The sequence below is a fragment of the Manacus candei genome, unplaced genomic scaffold (assembly GCF_025592945.1).
Source record: "Manacus candei isolate 608988 ecotype Guabito, Panama unplaced genomic scaffold, ASM2559294v1 h1tg000034l, whole genome shotgun sequence".
Lineage (NCBI taxonomy): Eukaryota > Metazoa > Chordata > Aves > Passeriformes > Pipridae > Manacus > Manacus candei.
This window is the reverse complement of record NW_026138082.1, coordinates 9,851,845-9,876,411: the sequence shown is the minus strand read 5'-3', so window position 1 is coordinate 9,876,411 and position 24,567 is coordinate 9,851,845. Positions and strand designations below refer to the sequence as shown.

The 24,567-nt window shown below is 38.7% G+C and overlaps 2 protein-coding genes across 3 annotated transcripts in view; one reads left to right on the top strand and one right to left on the bottom strand.

Annotated features, from left to right (window-relative positions):
• The window catches only part of CEP85L (centrosomal protein 85 like), a 110,944-nt gene that overhangs the window by 41,038 nt on the left and 45,339 nt on the right, over nucleotides 1-24,567 (bottom strand). Inside the window, exon 3 of the mRNA XM_051792158.1 lies at nucleotides 22,440-23,206. Coding sequence (XP_051648118.1) covers nucleotides 22,440-23,206 — 767 coding nt within the window. The remainder of the gene's footprint in view (nucleotides 1-22,439; nucleotides 23,207-24,567) is intronic.
• Nucleotides 1,669-15,793, top strand: PLN (phospholamban). Of its 2 annotated transcripts, none has more exons than XR_007905263.1 (3): nucleotides 1,669-2,161; nucleotides 6,344-6,378; nucleotides 14,285-15,793. XR_007905263.1 is itself a non-coding variant. In XM_051792322.1 (3 exons), exon 3 carries the CDS (start codon nucleotides 9,155-9,157, stop codon nucleotides 9,311-9,313), a length of 159 nt encoding a protein of 52 aa, XP_051648282.1. In that variant the 5' UTR covers nucleotides 1,702-2,161; nucleotides 6,344-6,378; nucleotides 9,033-9,154; the 3' UTR covers nucleotides 9,314-12,240. The 2 variants fall into 2 exon arrangements, 1 of the variants encoding a protein (XP_051648282.1); XM_051792322.1 differs by lacking the exon at nucleotides 14,285-15,793 and adding an exon at nucleotides 9,033-12,240 and having other exon boundaries at nucleotides 1,702-2,161.

Here is a 24,567-nt window from a genome sequence, read left to right as displayed (position 1 = left end):
TTCATGTGGGCTGAACCTGTGCATGTTATGGTTGTTTAAAAAAATACATTTTCTATTTTAAAATTTCTTACCAGGCAGACACATACAGAAGACACGTATTACATTTCTGATGAGATACTAGTGTTTCTATTAGTGCCTTAATTTGCACATTTAACTATCAGTCTTTAAAAATGAGGCCAAGCTGTGATTGTATCAGCAGCTCACAAAAGAACCCAACATTCTTTTAAGGTATCTCATTTCTAAAAAGCTCCAATTCATTAAGCAAAAGAGCCAAGAATGTGGGGTAGAGTAACTAAATAATATAACAATTTTGCAGTGAGTTGGTGAAAGGGAGGAACTGGCATTGCAGCTGCTGCAGTGCTGGGTGCTGGACCTAAAGTACAGAGGTGAATTTCAATAGTACAATTTTCAATAGTACAAGTACAAAAAGCAAACAATCCAGTGATAGCACTTTTCTTGGATGACAGCACACAATGAAAACATGAAACCTCCCTCATAAAAAGGCCAAATACAGTCTTTTTATGTGAGAAATTTACAATGTTAATAATGCCAATATAAGTAAATATACTTATATGTAAATATGCAATTTACTGTAAGTAAATTATGAAACTCTTGCACTGGTAAAGAACTATCTCACTGTGGAGATATTCCATTAACTTTCAACTGAAATATGTGACCCTAGATTTCCTGTGTTTGATAATTAAGGACAGCAGAAAGCAGGCAGAATTATTATATTAAAGCCGAGTTGCTAACTTCAACTATTTTATAACCAATTTTGCAGACTACCTAAACCGTATTTACAAAAATAAAAACAGAGCTAAGTTTGAATCAGGGTGGTACATCACCTCCAAGGCGGTTCTGTCTCTGGTTTGAATGATGTATCACAGCAGGGCTCCCGGGGAACAAAAGAAAACAACTAAACAAAAAAAACCCACAATGTCTGGTTTCCTGCTTAAAGCCAAGCACTCGTCTGTGCTAAGCAATTATTGTCAAAACTGAATCTGCAAGTGTTCAGAGTTTGACTGAGCTTCTGCATTTTTGCCTGCGATTTCCAAATCAGGAAAAGGCACACGCTGTCAGCTGCATCCACACACAAAGCCTGATGCTGGATGCTCGCACATTAAACAGTTTAATCCTTTCACATCCAGCAAATCCTTCACTTCCCGGATGCACAAAACCTACTCTGTATATGACTGTGTTTGTCATTTCTCAACACAGGATAATATACATAAGAGAACCTGTAAAGTAGCATCAAGCTGCTACTCCTATCCAAACAAACTGAAAGGGTTCTCAAAAAAATCACTTGAATAGTTTCCAGTCACAAAAAGTGGGAGGGGAAGAAAAAGTGTGGGGATGTGTTTTAAAGGAAAGATAAATACTCAAATTATATAGTAATGGTAAATTTTGGAGATGAACTTTTATATGCCAGATTTTATAAGCCACAAATTAAAGGTTGGAAGAGACTTGAAATACAGGAAAATTACTTCAGTTCAAGCACTGTGAGAAGAAAGATGATAGTGGAAAAAACACATCATACACTGTAAACTGAATACCAGCTGTGTTACAAAACTATCAAAATTATATGTAATGAAAATGTAGTTTTAAAAATACCTTGTAGAAAAGAAAATCATTCCAAGTCAAATACCCACATGAAATGTGATAGCCCACACTATTTATGCTTTTTTATGACGAAGAAACATCGCTGTAGCAAAAGTAACACATTCAAAACACCTCCCTGAGCAAATTCCCATTTAAATTTTTGTTTAAGAAAAGGCAAAGTGTCAGCAAGCAGCTCCCTCTGCTACCCCACTGAAGCATACTGCTTCCCAGATTCCCTTATCCTGTGGTTGAGTAGGTGGTCTCCCTGGCACACAGTTCCCTTCACAAAAGGAGAGATGTTGCCCATGTTTAATACATTACTGCTGTGAACAAGTTTAGAGAAGCCACTGCCTGTGTCAGAGGCAAATGGGACCAATCAACTTTTGAGCTGCTGAATGACACTGAGTCCTGCCTCTGAAACTTTTGTTATTTTTTCCCCCTCGACTTACTTCAATTGTTTCCACAACTTAGTTACAGACTAGGACAAGTTGCCAGAGCTCTACAGGCACGTCCCACAGCCGGGAGCAAGCTCCTCTGTGCTTCACTAAAAGTAAGACCAGAGGTAAGGAACCTCTCTTCTGTGTAATGCTTTTAATTCTTGCAGCAAGGTGCTCTGTAGTAGTAGTTTTCTACAAAAACTCTTCTACTTAAATTAACAGCTGATTATTAAAAATATGGAAATGTAGGTATTACAGCTCTGAGTCAAAAATATAATGTTGTGAGGGGAATATTTCAGCAACAACAGAGGCAACAGAATTTTCTACATGCTTGTGGGACACTTGCTGTCCCTGGGTAGGCAGGTAGCATTGCCCTGGTGGCATTGCACCAGAAGGTGAGAAGGTTTCATCATGTTCTTCAGACCTTTGTCTTTCATTTTAGATTTAATACCTTTTTCTTGTTGTTTTTTTTTTTTTCTGTTGTTTGGTTGGTTTTTAATCCAAAATCCACAAAGAGAGTAATTCACTTAAAGTTTTGTAGAGACACTTGTTTCCCAAAGCTGCTTATTCACAGCCCACAAAGGTAAGAAGCCCTTTCACCATTTAACTCAGAAAAGCATTTTTCTGAGCTAACCCACTGAGAGAGCAAACTTTTTTTTTTGGCTGTATGACGAAAAATTGCCTGTAATTTAAAAATTTAAGCGGTTTATAGCTATACTAGAACTGAATATATGTTACTGTAAGTGCAATTCAAGCTACAGAATCCACAGAGCGTTTTTGCTTTGAATTCCATTAAAAGTTAATTTTCTCCTGCTGTTCATTGTAACTGCCAAACTTGTCCTAGATTGTTTCTAATAAGAGATAAATAATTTTGCTAGGATTTGTAACATCATGAACTGAATTTCAAATGAAGAAGGCAATCCATTTATTTCTAAGGGAAGCACATACACACTGTACAATGAAATACAACTCTAGCTTTAAAACCACTGAAAAAAAAAAATCTCACACAGAAACATGTCACATAAAGAACATCTAATATTTACATATACAAATATCTTAAAAAGAAATATGATTGATGAATATGTAGGCCTCTAAGGTATTTATGCTCCTTACAATCATGTTTCCTCCTTTCATCAATTCGCACCTTACTACTTATGGTTGTGATTTTAGAAAAGACAAACATAGTATAGACCTTAATTTTGTGAGGTATGTTTTCTCTGTTATTGAACAGACACACAATTCCTTTTCCTATTAGTGACTGGCAGGCATCAGGCAAAGATACATTCAGGTTCTTGGTTTTGTGCTCAGCAGCCACATGCCAGTTTTGAATAGACAAGTGATGGATGTGTCCAGATATCCTGTTACTCCCAAAGCAAACTCCGTTACGGAGTTCCCTAGAAGCTTCTTTCCAGTAGGCAGAAGCAGCACTTCAGACCTCCCAGTGTCTTCAAAACAATGCCTACCAAGGAGCAAGAAGATTCTAAGACAAACAGATATCTTTCAAGGTTGAAGCTACATAAAATGTGTTTTCAAGTGAAAAGAGGAGCTAAGGTTTATTCTACCGTACAGAGAATCTTTCTCTCCCACCCCAAATACTGCATACATACACCTTTAAAAATACAGACTTCATGCACACACACACAGATTGAACATACATATAGAAACTTGACTGCCGTAGGCAGCTCTTTGATGGAATCTGGAATGCATCCTGTAGCTACAGCAGGTTAGCTGCCCGATCATCTGAATTTTATCCTGGCACAGAGTTCGGTAATTTAAAGCAGATGAAAGAGTGGCTCAGCTGTTAAGTTAAATTTAAAAATTTCACACTGATAACGTCCCATGTCACAGACATCTAAACCCTGATTAACAACAATCTACAGTCATGACAGAAGCATGTGCTACATAGCAGGTGATAAGTGTTACAAATCAGATGTGAATTAAGGTATTTAATTTACAGCAAACAATTTTTTTTTTGCTACTCATTTGTCAAGACAGCTACATTATTATTATTTGTATTTAAGACAGACTCAGATTTATGTATACACCACATTTCTATTTTTAAAGTTGCATTTATTTCTCATCCCCTGAGGAGTTTAGCAATATAGTGTCTTCATTGTTCAGTGTGAAACTCACTGAAATCAGTTTGTAACTGAGAACATAAAGGTGATTTTCACTGATATTTTTTCAGACCATCAGCAAACAAAAATGTATGGGATATGTCTAGACAGCTACAAGAGCAGTTTTTAATTTGCTTTAATAATAATTTGATTTAGGAATAGAAAAGTACCCCAACTGGAGAAACAAAAAAATCCCACGGGGAAGCAACATTATGTTCCCTAAACTACAAGACATTTGAGAACTGGAAGACTGCTTTTGCTTTCTGGATCTTGATAAATGGGTTAAGAGGACTTTCCTGGCATCAAGTTACTTCTCAGAAGTTAAATTCACCTACTATATCCTTCTCAATCAATGCCATTTCGTTGTTCCCTGAGCCCCTAGAAGGTTAACAACAAAACCTGGAACATTCTTTTACACTTCTACTTTTTATACATGCTAGATATATTTCAATTTTTTAATTCAAATTGCACTTAGCCCAATTCCTATACAACCTATGAACCACCAGAACCTAAAACTCAACATGAAATAACTTGTTAGGTACACAGTGAACACAGTGGAGGAAAGAGTTTATTTCCTAAAAGAAAGTTACTATGTAAAAGGCAAATCATACCAACAGTCTGGAAATGGTAAAACGTTATTTTATGTCTTATTTTGATGAGGGGAGATGATGAGTATGGAGAATGAAGCACCTGCTCAAGATTCTCCCGTACGGTTCTGCAGCATTTGCAGGAAATTTACCCTCCCTAAAAACTAGCCCAAAGCTTTGGCTCCCAGGCTACTCTAATGGACCAGCACACATACAACTTCCAAGGCACGTGAATAACTTCCCAAAACCAAAATGCCTGGTGTTTTCAACTATTCATCAGTCTAATTGCTTTGCATCTACATCTTTCACATTCTGATGTGCTTGAAACACGAGTAAAGGCTCTTACTGTTGGTCTTGCTTCTTAGAACACCAAGAATACTAAAGCTAGTCAAGAACAATAAATTAATAAGAGGGGGAACAAAAAAAAGATACTCAAGTGCGAGCCTTCCCCTACCCTCTCCCAAACACATGAAAAATACCGACACTTCAGCACAAAACAGACTTTAAAACAAAAGGTAGAAAGAAGGATAAAATGAGTTTCCTTTTCCTGTTACCAGCACTTCTCAAACTATGAGATGAATTGTTGCTTCTTTCCCCATCATAAGGAAATGTTTTCTCCATGTCATTGAAAAATGACATTATATGCCACAAGTCAGTGTCTAGATCTTCAATCAACATACCTTGATAGTACTTTTTGCATCACTGTTTATGGTTATTAAGACATTTCTTTTCAATGGACGGCAGTGAACTCCTGGGGTTTTGGGACATTTCACTGTTAAAGTCTATGCAATAGACTTATGCAACATTACTTTTTAACAATACCCCTTCAGGGCTTCACTTATTCACGTGGAACTGCAAGAATTCAAAAAAGTCAAATCTCTTCTATTCCACTGATATCACTGCTGCATTTAGTAAACGTATGACAGGAAACAGGCTGCGTCCAAAATTGCTGTGGCATTTCCAAAGGAGCCAAATTTAATCCGTGTGACTTCAAAGGAGTCAACGCAGTTGCACCAGGAATGAGAGTGGCCCACAGTTTTCACTTTGGTCACATACCCCCCTCTAATTGTGAAGGACACCCAGGAACAAAGATAAAAATAACCTAATACAAATCAGGGAAACAGTCACATGTCGGTGAAGAAGGAAACAGTAATTGTGATTGGTGATTCATTCTAGGGCATTAGGTACAGGGGATTCACTACATAGTAACACACAGGATCAGCCACAAGACTGACCCTGCAGATCCGCACTGTGCTTAAGACAAGCCTTTATTATCCATTAACAGCACTGATAAAACATATAACTGCACAGCAATGCAGTCAACGGTTCCTCTTGTACACTTTTAGACTTAAAAAACATATAAACTACAGTATGCCCTTTTGCTGCACTTCTGTTTCAACAAGTGGTGTGTGCATGCATAACTCTCCTTTCTACTGGCCTAAAATAAGGGGACTGAACAGCAGAGAGCAGCTACTATTTGTGGCAACAATCAGCCTTCCTTTCTATGTAATTATGTTCCAGGCTGTCCATTTTGACCTTGATAGTCACCCATAGGCATAGGCAGCTGTATTACTGAATCTGTTTCTCTTTATGCACACTTTAGGTGGGTGACAGCGCCATGGAGGATTAACAAGCAAGGTATGTGTTTATTAGCTGAAGTCAAGCACTTGTAAAGACAAACTTGTTGAAATACAGGCCCAGAATTGGCTTCCTTTGCTTACAAGAAAACTTCTCCCACAGGCAGGCTTATTAGGTAAAAAAACACGTAGATGTTGTAAAAACTTCCAAAACCTTGTAAGCTTTTAAATCAAGAAACCCAAGTTACTCTATTTTGTCCTTTCCTCATCCCTTCTCTACAACATTTTCTTGCTGTTAAAGGTATACATTTTAACTTATGCTACCTTCCATTTTTTAAGATCCTTTTCTGTCACCTGTCTTGTCACATATGGCCAAATAGCTAGTGCCAACTCAGCTCGACTGAGCCTTCTGACCTATTGCCAGTTCCCTCAGCAACATTCCCCAAGAAAAAGAAATAATATTTTTTTTCCCCTCCCAGAGCAATCTCACCCTCTCTTGCCCTCTTTTGGCCTTGCATCTGTGATGCCCAACCAGCTAATAATGCTTTTTATGGAAGCATTCAAAGCCCCAAGTCCTCGCCTCTTGAGTCATGCAAGTGAAACATTTGCAGCAGCACAGTAGTGCAGGTGCCAGCACGCGCACAGTTCAATCTAATGCTGGACTCATTAAATGGACTTATTATGCATTTACACAGGTAAACATTGATGCTGCTCCAATCCTCACGTGGGTCCCAAAAAAACAGTAGTCAGGAAAAAGAAATGTTGCTGTAGCAGGACACAGAGTCCAAAGACCAAGGGTTGCACACACACTGCATTAAAAAAAAGAAGCTGTGATGAAGTCATCCACAGGAAATACTGTTCCCTGTACAGTGTCTGTCACACAAGCTCACCACACAAACTCTTCTCTACCAGTGTTAATCCATTAGTGGTTCATCTACTGTGACTTGTCTGGAAGAAGATAAACAGCCTAATGCACTCCAGCCTGTATGGGGATGGGAGAATGAATGCACATTCAGCCAAGAGACTTGATAATTCCTGTGCATGTCTTGCTTTTACTGCACTAGTGACTGACAGTGACTTGCATAGAGCTAAGCAGAACATATTTGGCAAGCACTTTAACTGCTTAAATAGATGAAAACAGGTACAGCAAAAAGTCAAACAAAGATGAAAAATTATAGTCACCACGAGAGCAAGTTCCTGGTGCGTGTTTTGTTTGCAATAAAGATCAACTATAGCTTAAAACATCATAACAAAATCTGAAGTTGAGTTTTAGAAGAAGATGTCATCACATGGAATCCTCTAGAGGTATCAAAATAACCATGTGCGATTTGATTTCTTTTGAAGGTCTCCTTTAAATACCAACACTGCCACTGGCACTGAAAGCACATGTATTCTGCTCATATAGAATCCTTTGACTCTACAGCCCAACATGGAGGGACTAACAAAGAAAAGCCTGCAAGACAGTTCTGTCTCCTTTTAAGCTTTTTCCATTTAGCCACATATAGAGACAAATTCATGGGCGACAAAGAATCTCTGATTCAGTCAGGACCATCAAGTAATTTGGGAAACAGACATCTAAGCAATGGTTTTTCTTTATGTGGTATACATGATACGAATTTCACTTATTGCCAAGAAAAAAAAAAAGGTGACAAGGAGAGGCCTTCTGTGAAAGATTCGATCACAATATCAATTCATAAAATGTTTAGGGGTAAGTGCAGCTTTGGGAACAAAGTCTGACAGATGCATATATCATTATTATCTTGAAAACAAAGTTTTCATATTGTGACAGCACCTGCAGAATCCACCTCACCCTGACCTAAGCAAGCATATATCAAAGCCAGCTTCTTGCCACAGAAGGTTCACGCAGGAGGGATTTACACTGCAACTACTTATTTGGAGTTTTAAGACAACTGACACCCTGTGCTTCCATCTGCAATTCAAAGGGGGAGGGAAATATACTTTAAATATAACACTCATTTAAGAGATGAAGTTGTATACATGCTTTATTTTTTTCCTCATAGCATTTCTACACCTTTGCAGCCACATTTTGTAACACACTGTCTTACATGCATTAAAAAGATTTAGTCTTTATTCTGTCCTGTCTGTTGAGAAATATACTACTAAAATTCCCTACAGCAGTGATTCGTTAGCTTTAATTGCCCCCCATAAAAAACTTGTAGTTGGAATGGAAACACTTCAATAGGATTGTTTTTTCTCCTCCCTTCTAGAAAAAGGAAAAAGGTTCTGCTAAATCAGATTATCTGCCCCTGTCAGTAACAGCCAGCACTACTATCCAGATCTCCTGGCTGCAAGGTCTGTGACCCTAGTCTTATCATCATGCTTTCACATGTGCTTGAACAAATAAAGCAGAGAGATGTGGGTGGGAGGGCAATGAGCCACAGCCTTTTCAGACTGTGAAAGATGAGAGTTTAGGATCTAAAGCAATAATCTGGGCAAAACCCACATACTCACAATTTCCATATTACAGTTCTTCACCACTGCTAAGAAGCAGATGCTTAGTAGCCTTCAGGAGGAGAAATACAGTACAGCACAAATCTAAACTTGAAAAACAAATTTTCAAAATCCTGTTTTAAACTAAAAACACTGTAAAAGCAATCTATTTATTTCAGACTTTTTAGAACTTTTAAAAAATCTCCATTTGCACTCTTCAAAACACTTCTGTATTTCTAATTCTTCGCTTTCCTGCTTTTCCAGCTCCACAAAGGCTGTCTAAAAAAAAAGAGAAGATATTAGGCACTTTGCACTGTTCCTGACAACTGCTCTTCTTTCCTGCACTCCTAAAACCTCTGATTTGTGCTCTCTGCTTTCTTGTTGCCATGGAGAAGGTCCAACACATAACCCGCTCTGCTCTAAGGAGAGCCTCAACTATTGAGGTCAACCCACAAGCACGCCAAAGGCTCCAAGAGCTCTTTGTGAATTTCTGCCTGATTTTAATTTGCCTCTTGCTGATCTGTATCATTGTGATGCTTCTCTGAAGTTCCAGCACTCCTCTGCACTGTCCTCTAGAAAAATCACCCCAGGGGGAAGAGAGACGTACACCTGCAACTCCCAGCGCAAGGATCCTCATGTGACAGGGGCCAGCACTCGGACTAGAGTGTGTGCCAACCAGTGCCCTGTTACCTTACTACCTGCTACATGTATTAAAAACACGTCTTCTGTGCAGAACAGTGTTTAGAGCCTGTAGTTACAAAGCTGTGCATGACCCAGTTTGTCGGTCTCAATCAAGAGATATCTTTAAATGGGGTAAAGTACTGGTAAATCAGATTATCTGCCCCCAACAGTAACAGCCATCAGTTGGTAAGTTCCTCAATCTTTTAGTTAGATAAATAGCAACTTCACTTTTTGGGGGCCTGAGTGTTTTTAGGTTTCTCTGAAAATCCTTATGCCCTTAGAGGGGTTCCAAATTTGGACCACATCTGCCCAAAGAAGAGCTTACAGGTACACAGCCATCAACACATCTTAAGAAAATTTCTGCTCTGTTTAATTCAAGGTGCTGCATCTCTGCATTATCAACTGAAGGCATTTAAATTGCTTTAGTGGTTTTTAAGGGAACGTGGGAATAAACAAAAAATCTCTTCTAACCCAGAAATGAAAACTATTTCATATGCTTTTCTCCCTATCTAAAGGATCTTGTATATGTGTCATCTGGAAAGGTTTTTCATAATGTTTTGTAGAAAAAAAATTGACACTACCACACTGACATAAAAAATTTTTTTCTATAGTCATTCAACTGACATGACAACTGGCATAACTTGGAAATAATTCTCAGAGTACTTAATATTTGACTTCAGACAACTTAATTATGTCCTGCTCTAATTTATGTAATAATTTCCTTAGTTTAAAACTACAAAAAACTTGGAACTTGCCAGTGTCACAGAAGGTGGCTTATATCTGATATGGTAAAGAGAAAAGTCTAGGTCACTATTATTGCTATGACTAAAGTGTATCAGACAAATACAAGTAACACCCCCACCTTCAGCTGCAAATACCTGCTAGAGAACATGCAAGTATTTTCCTGAAACAAATGACAGATTAAAAAAATAAATTATAAGCGATTATGCACAGAAGGGAAAAGCATTGTAGAAATATCTTTTTGACACGTAAACCAGAGGTTATACATGCAAAAGATGACATTTCTACTCCAGCAGTTGTGAGTAACAAGACTGAGCAGAAGACTTCCAATCCTACTACATGTTTCTGGTATTAATTGAAGTTCCTAAAAATTTGATAGTTTTTAAATTTAAAGAAAGCTCAAGAATCAACACAGAGGTCAAATAGACCCATTTTTTGAAGAGTAATCTTTCTGTACCACTCTATGTAAGCAGTCCTACTGATGAATACAGAAAATCAAAACAAGTTATCTTCATCTTGTATTCTGCCTTTAAGACTTAATATTTCATGAGTAGAGGTTGACAATGAACAGCTGAGCAGGAAGGGAAGAAATCTTTGAAAAAGCTTGGTATTTAATGGAATGCAAGCAAATCCAGTGGTGATGCACTTCCTATCTGGCAAATAGATATGCTAAGACCAGGCCTCTAAAATAGGGTTAATTACCAGAGGAAATTAAGACAGCGACTGTATGAGGACTAGAGCAAGCACTGGTGAGGCTGGCAACACACCCCCACTTGCAAGTTAGTATATGAGCATTACTGATTTGAACCATCAGCGTAAATCTCAATTTCCATTTCATGCATTCTCACCACTTTCACAAACACATGAGATTTTAGTAAGCATATTTTCCCTTTTAATCCTTCTTCCCTTTCTTCTCTTTACAAACTTGTATTTTGGTCATGGATAGGGTTTCTAGCTTTAGTTTGCTTTGGATGTGCTTCAAGAGACTTCAATTGGAAATAGACAAGTTTTACAGTACTGAAAACTTGCTGAAGAAAAGTGTTAAGAGTAAAGCATCGGCACATACATCCTGAAGACATGTTTGGATTATAGGTTTAACAAGCCAATAATATATAGGAGTCAAATTAAAGCATTGCTAAAAAAGTACCCCCCCCCCAATAAAAACAAAGCCTCCAACTTCCACTTATGTACCTAAAAGCCATCATTTATTTAAAAGCAATAAACAAACAAGAACAAAACAAAATTATAAATGAACTGGAAGCCCTACTGTTATTTTACATCAATGCAGATAAATTGCATGTACTGTTTGGTTCATTTATGTCTTAGGATTCTGATGATCACAAAATCTGCTACCCTCCTCTGTATCACCAAATGTCAACTGAACCCACAGATTAAAAAACAACCATCCTTTTGTATATAGTACAAACTTCTTCATAGACTTTTATGAGCTTTAAAAATAACATCTACTGTATTTTAATTATTAAAATGACTGCTTGAAAATATATTAATGCATAAAATACATCCAATTCTGTTTAGAGATCTATCATTTACTTCATAAACTTATGTGAAAAAGAGATAGTCATTGCACAGCTTTTTAGTTCTCTATATCTCTATTTATTCTGCTTTGGTTTTTAACAGCAATCTTGACTGTTTTGTGATGCCCAAATCACTTACATGTACCTAATTCACACTCAGTAGCTACTGTTCGTAAGTAATCCTAATGAATTTTATCAAAGTGTAATCAACAAGTTCCCTACTTTTATGAGCTGTAATAAAAATTGCAAACACAGCACATAGCTTGGATTAAGTTTTCAGTTCTCTGCTCCACTCCACCCAAGCCTAAATCTTTTTCCTAAGTTCATCTTACACACTGATAATGAATAAAAACAGCTGAACAGGCAACAAGCTGGCATTACTATTCCTCTAAAACAATAAATTACAAACTTTCATGGTAATTTTATACAGGGAAGGAGCTGAATCAGGAACAAAAGTATGCTGGTTTTAAAGATGTGTTTCCTCAGCCAGCTCCTCAGCAAAAACTGATATAACTACTCATTATCGTCTACATGAAAACACGACCCATTTAAAACCTGAAATTTTGCTCTGATCAAGACTAGTCAGTAAGGCACTTCAGAAGGCAGGAGATAGTCGTGTTTCTTTATTAACTGTTCTGCATCGATTTAGCTACAACTGCCCTTCCTAGTAAAACTGCACCACTCAGTGGAAAGACAAGTGTAAAACAGACTTAAACAACATTTTTCACACAACAGGGCCAAAATGTTTGCCACCCCTCAGCATAAAGAATTTTTATGTAAGTTTTGCTACAGTTACACCAATGGTCAATGGTGCAACTAGGCCAGGGGTATCCTGGGGTGCATTAGGAAGAGCACTGCCAGCAGGTCGAGGTAGGTGATCCTGCCCCTCTACCCAGCCCTAATGAGGTTACATCTGGAGTGCTGTGTCCAGTTCTGGACTTCTCATGGAGCTCCAGACATGGGGCTCCTGGAGCAGGTCCAGCAGAGGGCAACAAAGATGATTAGGGAACTGGAACATTTCCCTTATGAGGAAAGGCTGAGGGAGTTGGGCCTGTTCAGTCTCAAGAAGAGATGCCTGAGAGGGGACCTCATCAATGTACATCTGAAAGGAGGGTGTCAAGAGGAAGGATCCAGGCTCTTCATAGTGGTGCCAAGCAATAGGACAAAAGGCAATGGGCAGAAACTGATGCACAGGAAGTTCCACCTGAGTATGAGGAAGAACCTCTTTACTGTGCACTGGAATAGATGCCCAGACAAGTTGTGGAGTCTCCCTCACTGGACATATTCAAGAACCATCTGGATGAAATCCTGTGCCATGTGCTCTAGAATGACCCTGTTTTGCCAGGGAGATTGGACCAGATGATCCACTGTGGTCCCTTCTGACTTTATCCGTTCTGTGATACATACAGAACAATAATGATGTCTGATGTACACACTTCTGCTGAAACATACTTTACCTACATCCTCTCTGCTAAAATTAGAGCAGAGTAATTGAACACATTCATTTAGAGAGTGTTCTTGTTTATATCTGGAAGCATATTAATATACTATAGATTACAGGCCAGATACCTGTAATTGTATGGCTACTAATAAATAGTGTCTGGCAGAATACAATTGCAAAATATTTGTGAAATCCTATAAGATCCATAAATACCTTTTATTTAAAAACAAATTTAGTCCTTTTAGCTTTGACCTCCATAATAAAAACTGGAAAAAAACCTCAGAACATATTTATAAGGATTCCTTTAAAAAACTGATGCTCATCTGAGTAAGAACCCTGGTAATTTAAATTATTTAAAACAGGCCCTAGATTTACTGTAATATCTGACTGATTGCTTTATAAGCTTGTTATATTTTTTTAAGGTAAAAGAACGCCAGAAGTTACATCTTTGTATAAAATATAAAATGATAAAACACTGCCCTCTTGTGATGATCCGTAAAAACATAGCTGATTACTAAAATGAAGTTTTGGCAACTGTTTTCACTGTTAGGGCATAGTGGTTTTATATGTTCCTTTCATTTATGTATACATATTTCTATATATAAAACACAATTGTTAAGTTATTAATACTCCCTTAAAATAAGCTATTGCGTATGTCCTATTAAAAGCACTAAGGACACATCCTCTGCCAGCCCAATCTACATTCTTAATAAGGCATTTGCAAAGCTGCAATGACTCTTACACAGCACACTGCTGGCAAAATGCAACCTGCTGCACTGCACAACGTCAAACTCTAGAAGGGTAAGGATATACTCCTGTTAACAGAAATACATTTTGCCCAGACAAGAAAGCTTTCCTTTTTTTGCACTCACAGAGATCTTTTAGATGTAAATTTTCAACAGTCTACTGTTGAAACAGAGTAAGTCTTGAGAACAGTCATTCTTTTGAAAATTAAATAGGCCTGAAAAGTACCATACATATTTAAAAAAAAAAAAGCAATAAAGAGCCAAACTGTAATAAAATTCAAGTTCTTTCTCCAACAATTAGTTCTTTAGAAATTCCCCAGTAGTGAAATGAAGGTTAACATTAACTTTTTTTTTTATTATTTTATTTTTAAGGTACTGGGGAAAAAAAGCCTGTAGCAGTATCTAGATCCTTTTCCGGAAAAAGAAAACAACACAACTCTACTTACTGTAAACAAACATTTTTTTTCTTCAGTGGCAGAAACTAAAACCAGATAAACAGCTGTGGATACAATGAAATTTTTGTGAAATCTACCTTGCTTAGCATTAAAGGAGCAACACAAAGCTACAATTAAGAGTCTGCTGCCAGCACAAGAGGGCAGACTGATACACATTATGGATCTTGCAAACGACAGAGGTCTCAACCTGCTACTCAATTTTCTGCTCATTTTCTTGGTTCTAGTGCTCGCATTTATCCTTGTGAAGCTGATGTGAACCTTTGTGAGGCTCTGCTTCCTTCTCAGACCTTTTTTTGAGGGCTTTGCAATGATAATGTAGACACTTAAAAATGTCTAAATATAAGCATGCAAAGACTGCAGAGGCTGAAATATCTGACAGAGAATGTGTTCCCACACCAAATTTATCAGAAAGCAATCCTAAAAGCTGTGCACAACCATCTACCTACCTTTGAGTGAAAAAAGCATCCAGAGCCTTGCTGAGTACCTGAAGAAATCCAACTATGCATCAGCAGCTATGATAGTTGCTCACTGTTAGAGTTGATTGGTATTTAAAGATCTACAAATTATCTGCAGACTTCAAAGAACATCATTTCTGCAAAAGCAGAAATCAAATTTTTAAAATGGGATTTCTGTAGAACATGTATTTCATGGGAAATGACCCAGATACAGTAGGAAGGCAAAACAAAATGCCAACACTGAGTTGACAGCACACATCAAATTACCTGTGGAGAGAAAAGCACGGATGCTGTAGATGGAAACAAAGTATCTTGCAGCTGAGATGGGGATAAGTGAAGGTTAAATATGAAAACATAATTATTAGTTATACCTTTTTCACCACCTATGGTTCACTGCAACACCCTAAAAGCCAGAAGCCTTAGTGTCATCCAGCAGTATCAAAAGAAGCAGCTGTCAAAACAACTGAAAAACCAATGACCATTAAGCAGGGTTATCACAACTCAGCCTAGGAAACCCTTAACACTGGCAAATACACAAGCAGTAGGTCCATCTGCACAAACCCAACAAGTGTGTTACAGCCTCAGTAAGCTGGATTTACCACTTAGGCACAGGTCAAGTGAGCAGTGTGGGAGCTCTCCAGCCATATTTGACAGACCACTTGCTGCTTGCCAGTGAAATCATCCAGTCCATAACTTGTCCTCACTTGTATGTAAATAAATAAACTTACAGGACCTTCTTCTGTGGCCCTTTACAGGATGACGTACTTTCCCCACAGGTCCTTGGGAAGGACAGTGACCAACAAGAGCACACTTCTCTTGGAATTATTTGCTGAGAAGGCAGCTCTACATAACCTGAGACACATTAGCAAAGGAGATGACCAGAAGCAGATTTTCGTACATTACATTGGGGCCAAACAGCTTCCTCTTAGCACCTCACTTTTCCAAGTAAAACACGGGAACAGTGTGCACCAACACATATACATTGTACAGTAAACTTAACGTCATAGATATGCATATTAACAGTCTTTTTTTTGCACACATGCAAAAGAAGCAGATGTTGCTCATTGGGTGGGGGAAGCCCCAGCTTCCAGCTTTCTGCTACCAGCAGCACATCCCTGATTCAGCACAAACACTGCTGAGAGCCAAGTATGCTACAGAGTTCTATTCACATTCACACCCAGAATTTCCATATGATTACTGTTGTTCTGGGTGGCTGAGTTATCTGGAAGAGACCAGTCTGAATGGATCTATGGTAGACTTTACACAGGAAAAGGTAGTATCCCCAGCAAACCAGAAAGTTTATGCAAGTCCTACCATTAATAGTCATCCACGTTCCATTCTATGCTACCTGCTCCAAAGCTTAGGCAGTGTTAGTGCACTGGTTTGGGTTGGAATAAAGTTAATTTTCTTCCTAGTGTAGTAGCTAGCATGGGACTATGGTTTAGAACAAGTCCAAAACATAGTTTGCACCAGCTACTATGAAGAAAATTAACTCTACTCCAGTCAAACCAGCATGATTAGCTACAGCAGCCCGGATAGTTAAAATGAAAGCTTTTCTTTCACCTCCTCTGAAATATGTGCAATAAACATTTAAAATAGCTTCTGCAAACTACACATCCATAGCTTTTTAATGTTAATAGTTATAGTAGTATGAATTCCCATCTGCTTGCATTTAAAGCAGAAAACTTTGCACAGCTACATCACTGTAAGCACTTTATCATTTATTTTGATAATCTTGAAATATTCTGCTTAAAAAAAACCACAAAACTTGTAAATTTATATACAAGGCATATACATGATAATGGTTATGTAGTTGTGTATTGTTTAGGAGGATTTCTCCTGATGCTTGACATAGATGGCTCAAAGCACACCAAAACCACAGAAACAAATAGGAAGTCCACTCTAGCCCAAGGTAGAATAAAAACAGTTTTCCCAACAAGGTGGTTATTTGCTGATATACTGCCTGGGACTATAGAAAGCTTGTTGTCTGTATGACCTTCCATACCATTCCAAAGTTTCCTTTTCTTAGGGAAACCACTGTGACAGCAGTTGGCCTTCACAGAAAATAAAGTGACATACTCCTTCTTAATAACACGAGAAAGATGAGCCTAGTGCCACCAAATATCACATATTTCCAGATCCAATTACATACAAGGGAAGTCTGCAAGAAACTCTGCCACTAGAGCATGGAGAAACAAGCCCAAGAAACAACCCCAGTAGCCTCCTCTCAGTCAGCAATGAACATTACAGAATCCTCAATAAATGCTGAAACACACTGTTGACATTGAAACATGTATTTTACTGAGATGACACATAAAGTTGGCAAAGTCATCAGCTAACCAATGCCAAGTCTCTTTTTTGCAATCAAGCACAGTCCAAGTTTGGTTTCCTATCGTCTGCTAGTGCTTACTCCACATTGAACTCACATATGGACTATAAAGAATGGAATCCCATTTGTTGGGTTACCAACTTCACAGCAAATGGAACAGACCATAAAAACTTAATTACGGCTCACAGAGAAGGAGTTCACTAAGATAAACAAAAGTGATAATTCCTCATATTAAAAAGTTTTATCTGCCTGAAAAGTATGATTTCATCAAAACACGATGCAGGGAAAATGTTGATATTAATAATTTTTAGTTTTCTGATCTGCCAGGTTTGTAAAAAGAACTAGCTTTGAGTTGACATTTAAGAATAAAGTTTTATGTGGTAACAATGTTATTTGAAGAATGTCATAACCTTTTCATTCAATTAGAACAGCTTTGTTTACCAATGTTTAGGTATGCATGCAGTTTAGTTTTTTCCTTCTCTGTTTTGCAATGAAAGTTGTTATAATATCTCTAAATTTCTCAATGCATTAAAATTTAGTTTCCAGTAACTTTTATATGCACGGTATGATAAATCCAGTATTTTCCTCATTAAAAAAAAAAAAACAAACAACAATAAACCTGGTACATTAAAGGGAAAAGATGCACTTAAGCAATTTCCATCTATTATCTCTGCTATATTCTGACACGTGTTAGCACACCATCAAGAAATCACAGATGTTCTGTACACTGGAAAAAAGAGATTCATCCAGTGATACTTGCAACGCTGTACAGAGTTAATAAGTAGATATGCAACCTTCTGAAACCTTGGCATTGTATTATCTTCAACAATTTTAAAGGCATGCTTTCACTTCAAATCTAATTTCTGGACTAGCATACAGCATGTATCTAGATGCATTCAGAGTATAAGATATATAATAGTATCAGACTGTAAGAAGTGCCTTTAAATGAAAACATAGCACCTTCCAATCTAGATTTGTATGGTCTCCTAGTTCAGTAAATAGGAACCACTGTTGTGTATTACAAGCATTTTTTTCCCTTAGCATAGGTCTTATCACACACTTCCTTACTGAAAGATTGGCTGCCCATTCAAAACAATTAAAATGTATGCTGAAATACAAATTCTGCATGGAAAGTGTTTTCTTTGAAGCACTGTTTCCGTGCTTCAGTGCATAAACTGAAGAACTGTTAAAATCAGTTCCTTGGAAATGTGTAGGAGAATGTTTATCTTCAAAAAGCCTAATTAAATAACTCACATTAGCTAGAAAAATGAATTTTCATATGCAACTACATGATGTTACACAATAACCAAAGACCAGATCCTCTTCGGATATTTATTTCTTAAATGTATACATTTTTTAAATGCATCACACCCACAACTGAATGATGCATCTTCTCTGAAGAGGTTTTTGTTGATCCTGCACCTTTTCTGCAATTGTAAACCTGACCATGTCCTCAAAGAGAATCTCAATGTAGCTGCAGATCTTCTACCCAGCAATCCTGAGCTTCTCTTACAATGCTAGACAAATGCACAGGAAATTTCATTTTAAAATCCATGGTTTACAATTGGAATGGAAAAGCCACATTATAGGCTTTTTAATTTGGGGAGCAAAGTGTAAGAAAAAACACTGAGTTCAGCCTACTTCAGACTACTAAGAAGGAGAGAATCTTAAACTTGAATTTAATTAATCTTGGAATAGCTTCTGAGAGCTGTTACATTATACTTTGCATTTACCTTTACAATAAACAAATTCAAAGCTTGTCTGATTTTATAAAAATTAATTCTTATTCAGAGTTTTCCATGGTAAACTGTCTATACGAGTCTGTGAGGGCACAAAAATTTATTCGTAGGCTATTTATTCGTGGGTGTTATGAAGTCCCCCATCCGTTCCTGGACCATCAGTCCTCAAAATCAACTCAGAAAATTGTTGCTGTCTATTTTTACTTCATCAGTGATAGAAGGGGAGTTTATAAAGGGCAGCTATAAACCTAACTTAAAGATACACAAAGCTGCTCCAGATTGACAGTTGAAAGCAAAGTTCATTCTTTTCTGTTCATGGCAATAGTAGTGTTAAAATGAAAGAATGATAAATCGTAATTTTTTTTCAGTCCTATAAAAACCACTACATTTCCACCAGCTTATATATGTAATAAAACCAAAACAACAAAAGCAATTCCCACTAAGAGGAAAAGAAAAATAAAAAAGTTCTTCTAGAGGTGTGGCTTTTTCCCCTTTTATAAATCATCAGCTTCCTCAAGCAAAATCTTTCACCTCTGACTCTCTCTCTCGGATATATATTCCACATAGGATTGTTGTTTTCTTGGTTTCTCAGATATAATAAAGTATCAGTTCCCAGATGCACACATGGTGATCTCTGAAAAAAGCCCATAGCACAATAATGCTGAGGTTTCTTTAAAAATCAGGTGTCAAGACAGGAAGAACCATTCTCCTTTATTCATCTTCTGTGGTGTCCCTCCTTGTCACAGCTGTAACCTCTGTCAGAAAGACAGGGTAGGCAGGGAGGGCCAGCAGGGGATGCCTCTAAGAGCCCAGAGGCTCATCGCTCTTGCACATGTTTTCACTTTCTGTTCCTCTGGGTCCTATTTCACAACCACATCTTACTTGAGGAAATAAAACAGATCACATTTCAAGGCCCATCAACTTGACTCCAGATCATACCAATGGAAGTACCTGTTAAGGCCATCAGGAACCTCCTCCACAGAGATATAAAAATAACAGGTGCAAGAAAAAGAAAAAATGCCAGTTTTAGGCAAAATTTCACTCTATAATCTTTCAATCTCAAAAACCTGGAAAGGTGCAGCACTGTTTTAGGAATCCAAGCCACAGAGAGAAATAATGCTTGTGTTTCCCCTGCTGGCTCTGTCCTTCAAACACAGGTGGGCAGCAATGCCTGCATGGATGAAAGTTTTTGAGTAACTGTAATAACACATACAGAGTTTAATCTGTTTGAAACATTAAACTTTGCCTTGATACTGTGTTTAATCACAATCAGAGTGAGAAAGCGCCTGTGAGACACGTAAAAAAAGCTGCAAGTTTTTGACCTAAATAAAAATAAGTTTCTAAAACATCCATCCTAAACAAAATGTTGTGTAAAAGGTACATAAAATACGATGAAGAGACATACCTAAATGAAGGAAAGAAGTAAATAAAGCTTACTCTGCTCTTGTAAGACCCCACCTGGAATATTGCGCACAGTTCTGGTGTCTCCAACATAAAGAGGACATGGAACTGTTGGATCAAGCCCAGAGGAGGGTCACAATGCTGGTAAGAGGACTGGAACACCTCCACTATGGAGACAGGCTGAGAAATTTGGGGCTGTTCAGCCCAGAGAAAAGAAGGTTGTGTGGAGACCTCATGGCAACTTTCAGGTATTTGAAGGGGGCCTACAGAGAAGCTGGAAAGGGACTCTTCGTCAGGAACTGTAGTGATAGGACAAGGATTAATGAGTGCAAATTGAAGGAGGGGAAATTTAGTCTGGATATTCAGAAGAAAATCTTTACTGTGAGGGTGGTGAGACACAGGAACAGGTTGCTCAGGGAGGCTGTGGATGCCCCACTCCTGGCAGTGTTCAATGTCAGGTTGGATAAGGCCCTGAGCAACTTGGTCTATTGGGAGGTGTCCCTGCCCATGGCAGGGGGTAGTGGGACTAGATGATCCTTAAAGGTCCCTTCCAACCCTTAACATTCTATGATTCTATATATTCAAATCCAAGAGGAGAACCACCAGGCACAGTAATCTGCTCACAAACCTCACAGACAGCACCTCTGATGGCTGCAGCCAGCTACATGTGTTTCAGGTGTTTGGGAAGACTTGAATGAATGGATAGACCAAGCTCCTTAGTGGTACCGTGCTGTCGCTTCTGCTTCCCAAACCCCTCATGTGTTCCTCGATGCCACCAGCAGCTGTCAACTGCCAAGAGCCCAACTGGCAGTGCCCTGGATCCAGCATCAGCAGTGACCCAGTTTCTGTCACTTTGGCTCTGACAGGACTCCATCAGCCTCTGCTCCCTACCTGGGGAATTTCTCAACATCAAAATCTTCAAAAACCTTAAGAGAAAGATGAGGGTTTCTGTAGCAATAAAGGTAAAGGTTGGCCAGCTGTAGCAATGTCTGGTTTTTAGGGAGACCCTTAAAGATTACTGTTTGTTTGGCCATATTAATTTGGCTTCATTTTTTTTTTATTTAAAAAAACCCAAAAACACCCAATACAACAAAACCCCACCATCCCACCAAAAAAACCCAAGCATCAAGATCATTAAGAGCAAAATTGGATCCCAAGAACCTCTAAACCTGTCAGTCTTTCCTTCAATATACAACAGAAGAAACAACAAAATTTGAGCACAATTCGTAAATTATTTCATGTACTTCAGGCTGGAGGAAAACAGGTAATTTGCACATACAGCTGGATTATCTCTCCTCAGATAATATCCCAGTCTAACCCTAGAATGCCTTTCAGAGAAATTTACACATTGTAAATTGCTTGGGATTTTTTTGGCAAGCCAAGCCAAGTTTACCTACACAGGTAAACAGGAACACATAGATTTTAAATACTGCCCTCTTTCACAAACCGTATTTTTCCACTAGGGGAAAAGCTGGAAACAAAAATTGAATTGCCATGCTGCAAAGGGTTACTTGTCTCTTAAAACTATGTGCTTGATGTTCTCTATATGAAAATATTTTAAGTATGACAGATAAAACCCACATGTTATTTTATTAAATAAACCAGATTCATTGACTACTGTTGATTTTAATTAGTTAAAAGATAAGCAGTAATATCAAATTGAATCCAGTTTTTAAGTGCTGGGTGTAGTCATACGAAATATCCATTCATCCTTGCAGTACACAGACATAATTCTTATTTTGCTGAATGCACAAATGCAGCCTCTTTTTAAGCCCATTCAGATCGAAATACATTCACATTTCCCCCACTACACTGTGATCAAAGACTCTCTCTCAAACTACTGAAAAGGTTATCTGCTGAAACTCTTGCTGTGTGCAGCTTCATGTGAAGAAATGCTGGTCCCATGCAGACAGGCTCAATGAATCAGAGTAAACTGTAAGCAGACAGCAGGAAAAAAAACAAACAAAACAATAAAGAACTGTTGGCACTCAGGTAATATTGAGAAACAAGCAGCAACATCCCCAGTCAAAGTTTAAAACCATCATTACCTGATTAAGGGGACCTGTTCCCCATCCTGTTTCATTACAAACTGCCAGGTATAACACACGATGCCGCATGATGGCAGCAAACACCAAACTTTAGCCTTACCTGCACAGGCTGTTCACCTCCTATTCTAAAATCTTCAGGCGGCTGCACATGCCATGCAGCTACACCGTAGGGCTCCTCGGCAGGCCTGCAGTCCAGGGGATTTGCACGGAGCTGCTCCTTAAGCCACATTTGAGTCCTCACTGCCGGCTGTATGGGAGCTCCACTCACAGCCTGTTGTCCCAGTGTTGCGTATCTCTGTCCGAAAGCCTCACAACTGGCTGCCGTAGGTTTGCTTTCAGGTAAGGCACTGTAGGTCAAGTCTAAGGCATGTCTCCTACTTGGGGAATCTGAAACAAAATCATCTTTGCTGCACGTTTCAAATTTATATTTGCAGTCCAGTAGAGAAGATCGTTTTTTCCCCATTTCTTTGTCCTCAATTTTTAGCAACTCCATGCTGTCATGCAAACAACTTGGCCCATTTGTCCTTAATTGTGGTGACATGGCTTTGTCTGTACCAGCCCTGTATTCCATCAAATGACTACTACCATCTTGGCTGAAGGTATTTGGTGAGCTGAGTTTAGACAAGGAGGACCATTTTCTCACAGGTCTCGCATCTTTCATGTCAAGGGAGTTGTCCAGTGAACCCTGATTTCTGCCTCCTCCTGACCGTACAAAGCTTGTGCTCCATTTTGAGCCATCAGACTTGAAAGCTTCCCTGTGTTTGGAAAGTGAAGAGCTGGCATTAGACAGCATCACATGGGCAGTGGGAATGGAAACCAGTGATCGGCTGGGCTTAAATGAGGATGTACCACTTGAAGTTGAATGATCTGTGAAGAGAGATTTATCATGTAAATAAGTACAATACAGAACTCATTAACAACAAGATAAATCATCAAATTCAAGGTGAAATGCAAAAATAGAAGAGGTTTCTTGACAAAACCATTCAAGATTATGAGAACGTAAACCAATTAAATTGGGAGATTTTCAAATGTGTTGTGCTCAGTTGCCATCATTACAAAAAGAAAAGTGTACCAAGCAGTGGATGAAGGACCACCACCTCCCTAAGATCTTGCTTTATGGTGAACTTGCCACCGGCTGCCGCAAGAGAGGAGCCCCGAAGAGGAGATACAAGGACTCCCTGAAACAACATCTCAGCCTTGGCCATATTGATCAACATAACTGGTCTACTCTGGCCTCCAATCGGGAGGTCTGGAGACACGCCATCTATAACGCTGCTGATGCCTTTAAGAACGCGCGCAGGATCACTCTTGAGGAGAAAAGACAATGCAGAAAGAATCGTGCCTTGCAGAATATACCACCTAAGGAGTCTTTCTGCTGTGCCTTTTGCAGCCAGATGTGCCTATCTTGTATTGGCCTTTTTAGCCACCAGCACGCTTGTGACAAACGTGGGTAGAGCCCTCCCCAAATCTTTGTTCGCGAAGCCCAGCCATGATGATGACTAAGCAGTGGAGACAGCAGTTCCAGAGAGAATTCTCAGGCTGTGAGCTAAAGGAGGCATTGTTCCTTCCCCAGCTTTAAGGAGGCAGGCTGGATTTCTCCCTCAGACCAGATAATACAAAGTAGCTTCTACAGCACAAATGGCAGAGGTATCACAATTCCAGAGCCCAAGACTGGTTCCTCTTCCATTGCCCCTCTTCCCATTTTTTTAAGGCAAAACGATTAACAAAATGCAGTTTGTAAAATGGCAGTGCTGGAGAGGAATCAGTTTAACAATGGTCACTTGGACAGAGCTATTCATCCCTTTTGGATCTCACTGACTTCAAAGTATGCTTTTTGTGCCAGGTTTGGTTGGAGTGGAGTTAATTTCCTTCATAGTAGATGGTATGGGGCTGCATTTTGGATTTGTGCTGTAAACACTGTTGGTAACTTAGGGATGTTTTAGTTCCTGCTGAGCAGTGCTTACACAGAGTGAAGGTCTTTTCTGCTTCTCATCCCACCCCACCAGTGAGGAGGCTGAGGGTGCACAAGGAGCTGGGAGGGGACACAGCTGGGACAGCTGATCCCAACTGACCAAAGGGATATTCCATATCATATAGCATCATGCTCAGCAATAAAACTAGAGGGAAAGTTGGTTTGGGGGGCTGCTGGTCAGGCAACACTCGTTTGGTGGTGACCGTTTTCATTTGCAGCTTTCCTGGTTCTTATTTCTCTCTCTTTGTAATTTTCC